The following is a 13,375-nucleotide window of genomic DNA, read 5'->3' on the forward strand; positions in this document are numbered from 1 at the left end:
CACATTCATATTTTACAAGTTAAGATCTTAGCCACAATCTTTTCTGTACTCTTTAGACCATGCCTCAATTTAGTCAGGCTATAAGAACTAGCCCTCTGGGCTAGGCATATTATGGAAAACCACTAAAAGAAAGTCAAACACTAAGTTTTAGGTTCCTCACTATAAAAGACTTATGGGATTTGGGAAGAAAAGTAGGTTCAGAGTCATTATTATGAGTAATAAAAACAAGAAGATATAATGGCCACCAAATACCAACAGAATGAAAAGAAAAGGACAGGGTACTTTACAAGCATCATTTACTTTGGTCCACAATAACGTTTCCATAGGAATTTCATATAGCAAAATGTTTCTGTTTCTTCCTTTTCAGAGAAAGGGATAAATCAAAAAGGACTAACCAAACACTGGAAGAATGCATAATAGAGGAACACTGTTGCTCTAGAATTATTTCTGGATGTATTTTTCATGTGTTTCAGGACAACTATTAATTTTTAACTGAACAATTTAAAGTGGTTTAATAGGACTTTTGTTTGTTTTTATTGATTAAGTGAGGAAGAACATCAAAGGAAACCTTGGGAAGTTGAGACTCCTCAGTCAGAAAGGGAGCAAGCTGTCAAGAGTCTCTGTTATAGGAATATCTACCCAAATTACACAAAAACAGATGTCCTAATTCAGACACCTATTAAAAACATGGGAATTCCCAGGTGGCACAACGGTAAAGAATCTGCCTGCCAATGCAGGAGACACCAGAGATACAGGTTGGATCCCTGGGTCGGGAAGATCTCTTGGAGCAGGAAATGGCAACCTGCTCCAGTTTTCCTGCCTGGAAAATTCCAGGACAGAAAAGTTTGACAGGCTATCGTCCACAGGGTCGAAAAGAGTTGGACAAAAATGAGTGTGCACACACATGTGTGCACACATACATGCACTCAAAACATGTTGATTTCCACCTCTTTTCATACAGTTCTGTATAGGAAGGGCAATAAAAGAACTTTTTAATAAAAGATGTAAATTTTAGAGACAGTTCTTAATCTCTGAAACTCTTAATAATGACAGACTTAACCCATGCAAAAATACCCAAATTAGTCACATTCGCTCTTAGCTTAATTTTCATACTTAACTGAGCAAGTCCAAAAATAGAAAGGACTTTAATTCATCAAATATAAAACTTTTAATACACAAGGCATTCTGTCCTTTGCTCAACTTCACATTTCACATTCTGTCTCCATGTAAGAGGAAGCATTAAAATTTTATCCACAAGAATTAAAAACCAGAGGGAATGTACAGACCTTTAAAAAAAGCTGCTTACCAGAAATCCCAATCCTCAGGGGTCACCATGAGCAATCCCTTGTCATACCCTTTCTCCTTGACCAGGAACTGAGCAAAGCTATTATAAATGAGCTGTTAACAGAAAGGGAAAGAGATTAAATGTAAATTTCACTATTCCTTCTTAACTTCACAGGCCTGAAGACCTAAAGGAATCAGTCATGAGACAGGTGGGAAGGAATCTGTATTATCTGTTAATTGTGAAGCTCGGCAGGTTAACAATCCTTCTCAGCAAATTATGCACCCCTGTGAGCCCCAGGTAGCTGCTGTTTTTTTTACACTATCAGTGTACAATTATACAATCAAGGGCAATTATTAATCTTACTCCTGAAGCCTAACGGGTTGGAGACCATTAAGACTGGACAAAGCTTTCTAAATTGATTTAACACTTCACCAGATGATAAACATATTGACCACTCTATATCCATCCTCTGTCCATCCTCTCCAGAAGGCCCCATGGCAGCTGATAATGCTACTTCATATACTTGAGCCCCACATAGTGGAGGCCACCCCATTGGCCCAGATGTTGGCACAATCTAAACCTAAGTCAGTGTGCACTTACAGAAAACCCCTGTCAAGGAAACCTAACATACACCAATCGCAATCTGCCATGTCAGCTTTAGCTCACTTACCTCTCCCTAGAAAACAGGACCCAGAGTTCCCATCAGGAAATTTCCAACCTCCTAGCCAATCAGACCCTGTTTTTGCGTTGCCTCTGTCTACAGTCTACAAAACACAGTCAAGTCCAAAATCTCTGGGGAACAGTATTCCACTGCTTGTGGGACCACCGCACTATCCCAATCCATGAATTATTTTCTCTAAATGAAGGACATCAAATTCGCTACTATAGTTTTGCCACTTGACACAGGGGAATCTCCCTTGTAGCTCAGCTGGTAAAGAATCTGCCCGCAATGCAGGAGACCTGGGTTCAATCCCTGGGTTGGGAAGATCCCCTGGAGAAGGGATAAGGCTACCCACTCCAGTATTCTGGCATGAAGAATTCCAAGGACTGTATAGTCCATGGGGTCACAAAGAGTTGGGCATGACTGAGCAACTTTCCCCTTCTTTCTTTCTTCTACAGGGGAATCTCAAAGAGAAATACACATGGGGGCCAGGCAGGTAATCTACAGGAGGAATCACGGCGCCTTCATCAGACACAGGGACTCTCTCTTTTAATCCCCCGTAAGAAAAGCTGAGGGGAAAGAAAAAATAAACAACCTCTGGAAGCAAGCATAAAAGTAAATGCTCTGCTGACTGTCGACAGATTTCATTCTCAACAACAAAATTTCAGGTTTTTTGAGACTGAACAGTGTCCAAGAGGATACACAGAGTATCCTGACCCTTCTTCTGCAGATGTTAGCCCATGACGGGTTTAGCACTGGAATGGCACAAAGGGGAAGTGGGAATAGATACAGCAGGAGGAGTAGAAGGCCTCCCTGAGGGAGTGACGTTCACACTGACACCTGCAGGACAGAGCAGTTAGCTGGGTGAATCCAGAGGGAGAGGGCCACACAAGTCCAGGAGGCACACAGTTCAAGGTGGGGCTTGGGACTGCGAGTGTCAGGAGATGAGTACAGAGAAAGCAAAGGCTCCTTGTCAAATAGAGCTGTTTCCTGTCATAAAGCTAATGAAAATGGCTATCCATGTACCCCACACAATGTGACCCTGATCCAGGTCAGCTGTTCAGAGTTACATTAAGTCAACACTATGTATGAACAGTCCTCAACCCTGGAGGTGAGTCAGAACCACAGGTGATAGTTCTTAAAGCCACCCAGAAATTCCAAGCCTCCAGGATAGGGTGGGGCCCCTACCAAATTCCTGAAACTCTGAGACATTGAAAATCACATCACTGACTTCTATGTTATATGAATTTTCACTCATATGAATTATCAATCATAAAATGTACTGAGTCAGTCAAAGGTACAAAGTATTATGGACAATAAAAAAAGATACACGTCATGATCCTGCCTACAAGAAACCAGTGCCCCGGGATTAACAGATGTAAATCCCATGTGTAATGTAAATCCTCAGATGCTTAGAGCAGCACATGGCATACAAGTAAATTCAATTTAGGTACTGCTATTATCCTCAGTCATGTGCTGGTAAAAAAAAAAAAAAAAACAAACAGAAAAGCCCTGACTCGTAACCTTCGTTCATAGCCATGGTACAGATACCCCCCTACCACGGCCCGTTTCAAGCTACCAATGGTTACTGCACACCATTAGACTTGCCTCTGGTCAAGCTAAGTTTTCTCAGCCTTGGACAACTGGAATTTCTCACCCTTTGGCAATATTGATCAAGATATGGATATGTGATTCCAATAAGGTCAGATTCCTTCCCAGGGCAAAGAATCCTTACCAGTAGGGCTGCCTATGGGGGCGCCCACAGCTGTGTTTGGAGAAGGTTCTATAATAGGAGAGAATGGGGTCAATGAGTAAGGAGAAGCAGAGAAAAGCAGTGCTGAGAAACACCGGGAAGGCTGTGTCTTTGAAAGCCCTCTTCCAGTCCGAAGCCCTTGGCCCTTGAAGCTTTTCCTTAAATTACGTTGACTCACCCCAGAAGCCCTCATGGCACAGGGCCTCCACCACCCACCCCTTCCTCTCCCGGCCTTAGCTGCCACTTACTTTCCCAACAATCTCACCTGACTAATGATCATGCAGAATCGCCAGCGGTTGCAAACTGGTGCCCTGTGGGTCGTAGGCGGACCACAAATTATATCTGGCTCCCACTGAAGGATGCCAGATAAAATATGAAACTCCTAGGTCAATTGGATTTTCGGCTAACCAGCAAATAATTTTTTAATATAAGCATATCCCATGAGATAGTTGGAACACACATACACTGAAAATGTTTTTGTTCTTTGAAACTCAAATTGAATCGGATGTCCTGTATTTTTCTTCACTATATCTGGCAACCCCACAATTCTGCTGTTCTGAAAATGAGCTGGCACTGAAAAAAAATTGACAGACTTCTCACACAAGCTTCGATTTCTAACTTGTCTTGAGATAATCAGATCTGGCAAGACTGAGCCTCTACGCCCCACGGCAAACGCTGCATGTGCATCCTCCTGGAGGCCAGAGACCCCCACATTCCCAGTCGCACATTCAGGTTAACTGCCTGGCCCCAAACACTCCTGAGTCTGCAACTCCAGGACAACACAGGTGTCATCATTTCTAGGATGCTTTTCCTGAGCCCCTGGGGAGGTGACACATCCAGTTCCACATTTGTGTAACACTCTGCACTTATTAAATGGCTTTCCAGGTGGCGAGAGTGGTAAAGAACCCATCTGCCACTGCAAGACACAGAGACTCTGATTCAATCCCTGGGCTGGGAAGATCCCTTGGAAGGAGGGCGTGGCAACCCACTCCAGTATTCTTGCCTGGAGAATTTCAAGGACAGAGGAGCCTGGTGGGCTATGGGTGGTCACTCAGTGACCCAACATCAGCCACCACTTCCATCTCCAGTATCTTCTCCTGCCATTCCCCACCTTCTGCTTGATACCCAGCAGATCCAGGTGCTGTTTTTCATCTCTCGGTCCTTGCCTTGGCCATATTTCCTCTGCCTGAAATGTTCCTCTTTGCCTCCTCACCTTCCAATTGTCACTCCTGTGCTGAGACCCAGCTCAAGCATCACTCACTCCAAGGCCTCCCTTTTGGGCTTTGCAGCACACAGAAAGCCCGTGGGAGGCAGCAGAAACCTGCCAGCCAGCCCATCATGCTGGGCGACCCTGGACAAGCTATTTATCCTTTCTGGGCCTGTGTCCTCATCTCTGAAGGAGGTTAATAACATCTACCTCATACGGCTGTTGTAAGCATCAAACCAGTTTGTGTCAGCAGAATGCTTATTAGAATAGTGACTGTGAGTGCCATATTCAGTTACTGAAACACCTACTATTTATTCAATCATTTCATAATTATTTACTGAACTCCGCATGTGCAGAGTCAGCTTGGCACACAGAACATACGATAAAGTCACAGATACTGAGGTCAAAGGGTCATGGCTCTAGGATCTAGGGGAAGGTTCCAAGAAGTAAATAGGAAAAATTCAAGGCAGTGTGTAAGTGCTATGAGAAATTAAGGTTTTATGGAAAACTGGAGGTAGGATCAGGATAAGAAGGTAAACTTTATGGGGCCAGGCTACTTAATCTGAGACCTGCCAGATGAGGGCTCAGTGTGATGAAGAAAGGCAGAGGTAACAGCCAAGCATTAGCAAGGGCCAGGCAATGCTGCCGTCAGCACAGGGGACCAAAGCTCACCTTCCAACATCCTTACCCGTGACAAGGCCACCTGAAGACCTGTGTGTTATCTCTGTACTCCTAACTCTATTATGGTGCTCAGCACACAGATGATTTTTGAACCAAACAGGAAAGAAAATGCACCAGATTACTGTTTTCAACCTTTAAATATCACTTATATTTGAAGCTTGTAGTAAAGAACTCTTGCTTTTGGGAAATCTGGGATTCTGAAATTTTAGGCTCACACATGCACAAAATTGACTTTGAACAATATTTCCTTCAAAAGAAGCTGACTAGAGAGGAAATGCAAGAAAATGTTAATCAGGGGGAAGATTTGAAAGGCAAAAGAAGGAAAATATGAATCAAAGACCTAGAGGAAGTAGTGGCCAGAGAATCAAGGGGAAAAGTCTCCTTAACTCTCAACATGAGGAAGGAAACATCTGTACTGTGGGAAAGCAGGAACACACAACATTAGGAACAGTACTTTTTTTTTTTTTTTAAACCATCTGTACACAGAAAACAGGAGTAATTCATACAGTTTTGACCTTTGTCGGGTACCTGAACTGCTGACTGGGGCAGTGAACCTCATCTTCATGAGGAGCTGCCCTGGCTGATGTCTGCACCAGCTACTTATCGCTCTATCATAAGTGGTCAGGTTGGACAATGATTCCAGTGGTAACTACAAAAGCCACCACTTGGGTCGGACACAGCTCTCAGCATTATATATCCATTACCTTTTTAATCCTTGCAACAACCTTTCCAGGTAAATCCAATTACTAGCCCAGTTTTACAGATGAGGAGACTGAAAACTCGACACAGGTTAAGTAATCGGCCCAAGATCACAGAGCTAGTGAGGGAGGAGCTAGTGCCTTAAGCTAGGCAGTCTGGCTGCAAAATCCTGGCTTTGACGACCATGGCCAGTTTTTTCTGCTTTGGATACTTAAATCTTTGACTTACAAAAAAAAAAAAAAAAAAGTTAATTTCTCAAAATCAGTATCCATGTGAAACTAAAAGAATGGGGGAGGGAGAACAATTCACTTAAGGGTACCGATATGGAATCACACACTCCACTTCCTGCTCCTTCCCTAAGTTCAGGAAGGGTCCGGGCTGTTGTCAGGATTAAAACTTGCGTGGAGCATGCAGTAGAGCAATATTTAGTTCCTTCTCTTGGTAAAAGGCAAAATTAGGGCCAAGATCTTAATGACTTTCCGGTTAGTCTTCTTTCCAACACACCACACAATTTTCCCCAGACGGCAGCATCTAAAAACTGACAGGTGGTCGCATGGAAGTGCAAAAGAAAAAAAATGCAGCCAAAAACGAAGACAAAAGTCGCTAACCAGGTGGCTGTATCAGCGCTCTGCAGTAGCCAGAATGATTTACTGAGACGTTCCAAAACCGGGGATCTGCAAAGGACACCCCCAGTTTCCCTGGCCCCGCCCTTCCTCTGCCCCAGGAACCGCTTCCCCAACCCAATCTTGCACAATTTGTCTTTCCTTCGCCCCTTTTCTTCCCTACGCATCTCTCAAACTTGGCTAAGGGCTGGGCTAAAGAAGCCGGTACCCAGAGCAAAGGCGGAGACGGCGTGGGGAGGCGGGGGGTGGGGTATGCACGCTTCCTTCCGTCCCGCCTGCCGGCGGGAGGCCGAGTTGTGCGCAAAGGCGCGGCGGCTGCAGGGCCCCGGCGACGCCCGCCGCCGCCTAAGCCGGGAGGAAACTCGAGCCCACGCCGCCATGGAGGCTGCACGCCGGGCGCCCGGCAGCCAGCGCCACTCACCCGGGCGCTCTCGGGCAGGTTGTAGCGACACAGAGTGTGGTCCAGGTCGAAGCCGACCACGTCGCAGGCGGCCAGGGAGAAGTGCTGAGCCATAGTTGCGCGCGGAGCTCCGGCGACTGCGTGGACGCCGGGAGGCGGCGGAGAGCACGCGGGCAGGACGCTGCGGGACTCCCCGGCGGGACGCGGCGGGGCGGGGCGGGGCTCCGGACGCCGCACGGCGGCCCCGCGCGCTTCCCGCGCCCGCGAGCCCCGCCCCCGACCACGCTTCGCCCCGCCCCTCGCAGCCGGCCTTCCAGGCGCCCAGCCTTCGGGTGGTCCCGCCAGGCCGGCTCCTGCCGCCTTGTCACCACTCCGATCCCCGCCTCGCTGTCCAAAGGCGGGCTGTGGCCAGCGGTGGAGTCACTGCTGCAGGAATCGGGGGCGTCGCTAAGTACCTGTTGGTGCATAGCCTTTGCCGCAAAATTAACTCGGGCTCCCCTGGCTTATCAAAACGCCAGGGAAACCGGGAGACTTAAGACTGACCCTGAACTCTTGTGTGCGAAATCATATAAGATTTTGGAGAAATTGTTATCCACTAATACTCCTCTGCCCCAGGTAGCCTATAATTTGGGAGATTTTTTATTTGCCCACGAGATCTCTAACCGTGGATTGAATAAAAAATTGTACATCCCATAGTACATTCCTAAGTATATTGCTAAGTGAAATGGGGGACTTCAACATTTCACCCCCTGGAGCGTATTAGAAAATAAATTTGTTAGAAACCGTGAAGGACCATTTTTGCAAAGTGATGATGACTAAGAAAACCAATATTCTTGTTGTTATTTGATTATCTTTTATTGTAGTGAAGAATTTTTCCTATGAAAGGACTTTAGAAACTTCCTAAAACATGCTGCAGAAAAGAAAACTTTATGCAAAGAGGTTTTAAAATTTATATAACACACAGCGATTTGAATGACAATGTTCTCAATTCTCTCAAGGAACTGTGTATAGCGAGTTATCATTTTAGATGCACAGAAGAAAAGTTAATTCATTATGTACAGTGGATGCTCAGGGCATTTAATTCTGAGAACTGGATATGAAGGGCTAGGACTTTGAGATTTTTAAAGTCGCTTACAAGAGAAAATACAAATCTTGACATTAAAAAGAGAATATAAATGTATTATCTTTGTACTGCTTCTGTTTTAAATTTAAAAGAAGTCTTTGCCCAAAGGGGAAAAAATCAATAGTCATGACATAATGAAAATATAATAGATTGAGAATTATACTTAACCCTTACAAATACTTATGAGGCTAATAGACCAACTAAGGAATTAATTTAGTACAATAAATAGTTCAATCTGGTAGGACACTTATTGTACCCAGTGGACCTATTTGAATAAATTAATAACTTGTTCCATTATGACTTGTGAAAGTCCCAAACAAATTTGTCTGGACTAGGAACAGGAAGGAATCCTCAAGAAGATCGAGCTATTCACTGGTTAGAGCCCAACAGCCATGTCTTTAATGTCTGTGAATCAAAAAAGAAAAAGCTGTATTATTTCATCACTTGAGCCTGTTTCTTTTTCGTGAATCTGTTGGCCATAGAATTGACCTTAGCATTCTTATTTGGGCCCTGCAGTAGAGTGTGTCCCAAGGTCACACTACAGGTAGACTACACATTGAAGGCCACAAGTCTCCTTGGGGGATATTTTGTTTTGTTGTGGGACTAGACACTTCAGGGACTTCTCTTAGTAATATAAATGTACATATGCACTTATTGCTACAAGGAAGAGTATGCAAGGATTGGTTTTTCATGGCCTAAGTGGTCATGATCCTGGCACTGGAGTTGGTCCTAAGACCTGGACATGCTTATCAATGGTTATATCAACTTGCTGAGAAACAACTCTTACATGTCTTATATTCCTCAAGGCCTTGCCTACAACGTTTACATTTTGTAGGAGGGTTTAGAAAATAACCTGACCCCATCATCCTGAAAGAGCTGTCACTCATCATGACTTTCCATTCACCTTTATTGGCCATTATCTTAAACCTCAGTCTAACTTCTGTAAGAACATGTGAGATGGTCTCCCTCTTTTCCTTCACTCCCTACATAACCTTGAGGAATATAAGACATGTAAGAGTTGTTTCTCAGCAAAGTTCATATGTTGAAGCCCTAAGCCCCAATGTGACTACATTTGGGTATAGAGATTTAAGGAGGTAAGTTAAATAAGAGTGGGGACTTAATTTAATATGGCTTGTGTGATTATAAGAAGAGGAAAAACACAAGGGATGCACATGCATAGAGGAAAGGCCACATGAGCACACCTGGAGAAGGTTCAACCTGCTAGCAAGAGGAGAGGTTTCACCGGAAACCAGCCCTACCTGCACCTTCATCTTGGACTTTTAGCTATCAGAACCATGAGAAAATAATTTCCTGTTATTTAAGCCACTCGATCTGTGCCCTTCTGTTAAGGCAGTCTCAGAAGACTGACTTATAGATGTTGTTTTGTTAAATGTAGCAAATAATGTTACTATATATTGTCTGAAACATCTTTGGGAAAAGTGTTAGTTGCTCAGTGGTGTCCACCTCTTTGCAGCCCTGTGGACTGTAGCTCGCCAGGATCCTCTGTCCATGGAATTCTCCAGGCAAGAATACTTCCAGTGTTCTTGGGAAGGGTTACCATTCCCTTCTCCAGGGGATCTTCACGACCCAGGATTGAGTCTGCATTGCAGGCAGATTCTTTAACGTGGGAGCCACTGGAAAGTGAAAGTCGCTCAGTCATGTCTGACTTTTTGCCACCCCATGGACTACTAGAGTGGGTGGCCGTTCCCATCTCCAGGGGATCTTCCCAACCCAGGGATCGAACTCAGGTCTCCCGCGTTGCTGGCGAATTCTTTACCAGCTGAGCTACCAGGGAAGCCTTAAGTGATGTGAACTTTGCTTAAGTTATTTGTTAGTTTTAAAAATTTTGATACTTCTATTTGTATGTAATGTGGATACCATGCTGTGGAGTTTTAGGGTTTTTTTTTTTTTTTTTAACTGTTCCACATATAAATACGTATACACTTTTTCTTATAATTAGGAAGTTATAAAATAATTTTGAAATGCTCAGAAATAGGTAAATAGGTTATGATTTTTATTGATCATTTTGTATGTTTGAATATTACCATTATAAATGACCTATGATTTAATAATGAAAATACTATAATTTAGGAACTTTAACCTTAGGTATGCCTTTTACTTAATTTATTACTACCTAGGTAATAACTTTGTGATCAGCTAGCTTAAATTTTAAATACTAAAATGGCACATTAAGTGATATTTTGTGGATTTATAATACTGTATTTTAACATATAAATTGTAAATATTTACCAGGCTTATTAAGGGGAGGGAGGGAAATAGTCTGTTTAATTTTTCATTAGTTTAAAATGTGCTTTTTTAAATACTCCAAAATAAACATTATAATATTTAACCTTTTATGTAATCTAAGCCAATCTACACATCTTCTCTGGATCATATAATTTGTTTAAAGGGGAATAATAAATATTATTTAGTACTTTAAAATGTACAAATGCCTAAAAATTAATCTCTCTAAGTCATTTAGCGAAATAGAACCAAAAGCTGATTTATAATACTGGGCTGTGGCCTTAAGATGGCAGTAGTTCTGCATTAGGAATATTTTTCATTTGATTTCTTTAATTTAACAATCCTCAAATTTAAATACATTATTTCTACTCTCCATTTCTCCTCTTGCCACAAGAAGAAAGGCCTACTTAGAAATTTTACTGTAGGTTTTTTTTGTGTATATTTATTTTTGATGGTGTAGGGGGAGAATGTGATGGAATGAAGTCCTTCGGTAAGAAACTGCTTATTAAGATGTGTGTGAATTAAAAAACCAAAATGTTTACAATGCGAAATGAGTGCCTCTTGGAGAGAAAACTAAAATACTAACTAGCAAAACTGTGACTCAAAAAGATCTCAAATGGTGTAACAGTGGGTTGAAATTTAATTAGGACAAATGTTAATTTTGGGGTTAGGGTCAAGTAATCAACTTTATCAGTCTGTTATGGAGCATCTCGACTGATCAGATGTTGTCAGAAATAAAATATGGATAAACTCAAGGTGAACTCAGCCAGCTCTGATTTGAATTCAGTTCCTCTTTAATTGACTGTCACTTCACAATACTCCCCTTTGCCTTGGCTGTCTGAGGTATGAAGGTTCTAAATTGCAGAAGGTCTACCATGTTGTCAAGGAGTCTGGGAAGAGACTTTAGGTCGTTGGTTACTGGCATCCATATAACTGCTTTTCCTCACCTAGACCATCCGTATCAGTCTTTGGGTGCCTCTGGCCACACTGGCCACACCATCAGCATCCATCCATCCTGCCTAAATTCTGAAACACCTCTAGTTACAGTGTCCTCAGGAAAATGGTTAGTTTGACCCCAACCATGAAATCATCCCTCACTCAGCCAACCTCTGCTCCTCTCTTGAGCAGTTCAAGGAAACCTTCACAGACTTTCAGCTTTGGAGCCACAGAAAAGGAAGGTACATGTTATGGTGAGGGAAGGCCGGGTGGCTACCTCAGACCCTCTTTCTACCTAGCTGTGACCTCACCCACTGTTCCTATTCTAGTGATGGCCCCATGTTGTCATAGGACATTCTGCAAAGCTTTTGAAAAGAGAACAAGGATTCAATTCTCTCTGCATTTGGATCCTCAAGCTCATGTGGAAGATTCTTTTGTTTCCCATACAGGGGATTTAGCCTTGTAATGGGATAGAATGTAGGGTCCTTTTCTCAGAGACCCACACAAGTGACTCACTCTGATGCTCTCCATCCTGTTTCCCTCAGGACTCACATTGTCGATAAGATACAGAATGTCTTTCAAGTACTGCTGCTGCTGCTGCTAAGTCCCTTCAGTCGTGTCTGACTCTGTGCCACCCCCGTAGACGGCAGCCCACCAGGCTCCCCCATCCCTGGGATTCTCCAGGCAAGAACACTGGCGTGGTCTGCCATTTCCTTCTCCAATGCGTGAAAGTGAAAAGTGAAAGTGAAGTCGCTCAGTCGTGTCCGACTCTTCTCGACCCCATGGACTGTAGCCCACCAGGCTCCTCTGCCCTTGGGATTTTCCAGGCAAGAGTACTGGAGTGGGTTGCCATTGCCTTCTCCGTCTTTAAAGTACAGAGGTGAGTAAAAGTTTTGAGTCTTCCAAGGCATCCAAATATGAACATATCTCAGAAACCCCTTACAAAGAGTGATCCAGTCAATGTGGAGGCATGACTCAGGCATGAATCAAGAGCTTCTTTGTCTCCAGACCTCTTAAACAGGATGTTTATTTTCATGATTTAAATGACTGAATGCATCTTACCTCTGTATTTTCATCTTTGACCATTTATCCATGTCTAATCATGCATTTTTTACAATGTACAAAGTGTTTCATTAAATGGATAACAATACCTCTCATAATTTAATATTGCCCCAGTTTTTTTATTTTTTTGCCCCAGTTTCTTTATCTGTAGAATCAGATATTTGAAATTAAAAAAAAATACTAGTATCTATTTATTATTTTAACAACAACATTCAAAATTGATTATTTTATTGCTTGTCCATCCTTCTCTACCATTGTTTTTTTCATAAATGTCTCTTAACAAAAATATTCACACCAACCCTTTTTTTCTCTTTCTTTTTTATTTTTTAAACTATGAAAGTATAATAACACATTTATAGTAGACTTGGAAAATACAGAATAAAGTTACATATAGTCCCACTATATATTACAATTATTTTTTAAATAGAAAAATGAAGATTTTTAGTTGGAGTTTCAATATCAAATCTCAAAAATTAATAGAATGAATATACAGAAAAGCATAAGGATATAGTAGACCTGAAAAGCACCATGAACTAATTCAATATAATTAAGGTTTATGCAATTTTCACACAACAGTAGGATACAAATTCTACTCAAGTTCCCATAGACTATAAACTCAGAGAAACTGTAATGTATCCAGGGACATAAAACAAGGTGTAAAAATTTCATGGTCTAAAGGTTTTGAAATCATGCAGCATCTG

At 42.5% G+C, this 13,375-nt stretch overlaps 1 protein-coding gene across 2 annotated transcripts in view; it reads right to left on the reverse strand.

Moving 5' to 3' along the window:
- Positions 1-7,586, reverse strand: part of NT5DC1 (5'-nucleotidase domain containing 1) — a 118,296-nt gene extending 110,710 nt beyond the window's left edge. For both annotated transcript variants that reach the window (XM_043889920.1, XM_043889919.1), the window contains exons 1-2: positions 7,331-7,586; positions 1,307-1,398 (exon numbers count right to left, since the gene is read on the reverse strand). In XM_043889920.1, coding sequence (XP_043745855.1) covers positions 1,307-1,398; positions 7,331-7,423 — 185 coding nt within the window. In that variant the 5' untranslated portion in view covers positions 7,424-7,586. The remainder of the gene's footprint in view (positions 1-1,306; positions 1,399-7,330) is intronic.
- Positions 7,587-13,375: the final 5,789 nt, after the last annotated feature.

This window comes from Cervus elaphus, chromosome 28 (assembly GCF_910594005.1).
Source record: "Cervus elaphus chromosome 28, mCerEla1.1, whole genome shotgun sequence".
NCBI lineage: Eukaryota > Metazoa > Chordata > Mammalia > Artiodactyla > Cervidae > Cervus > Cervus elaphus.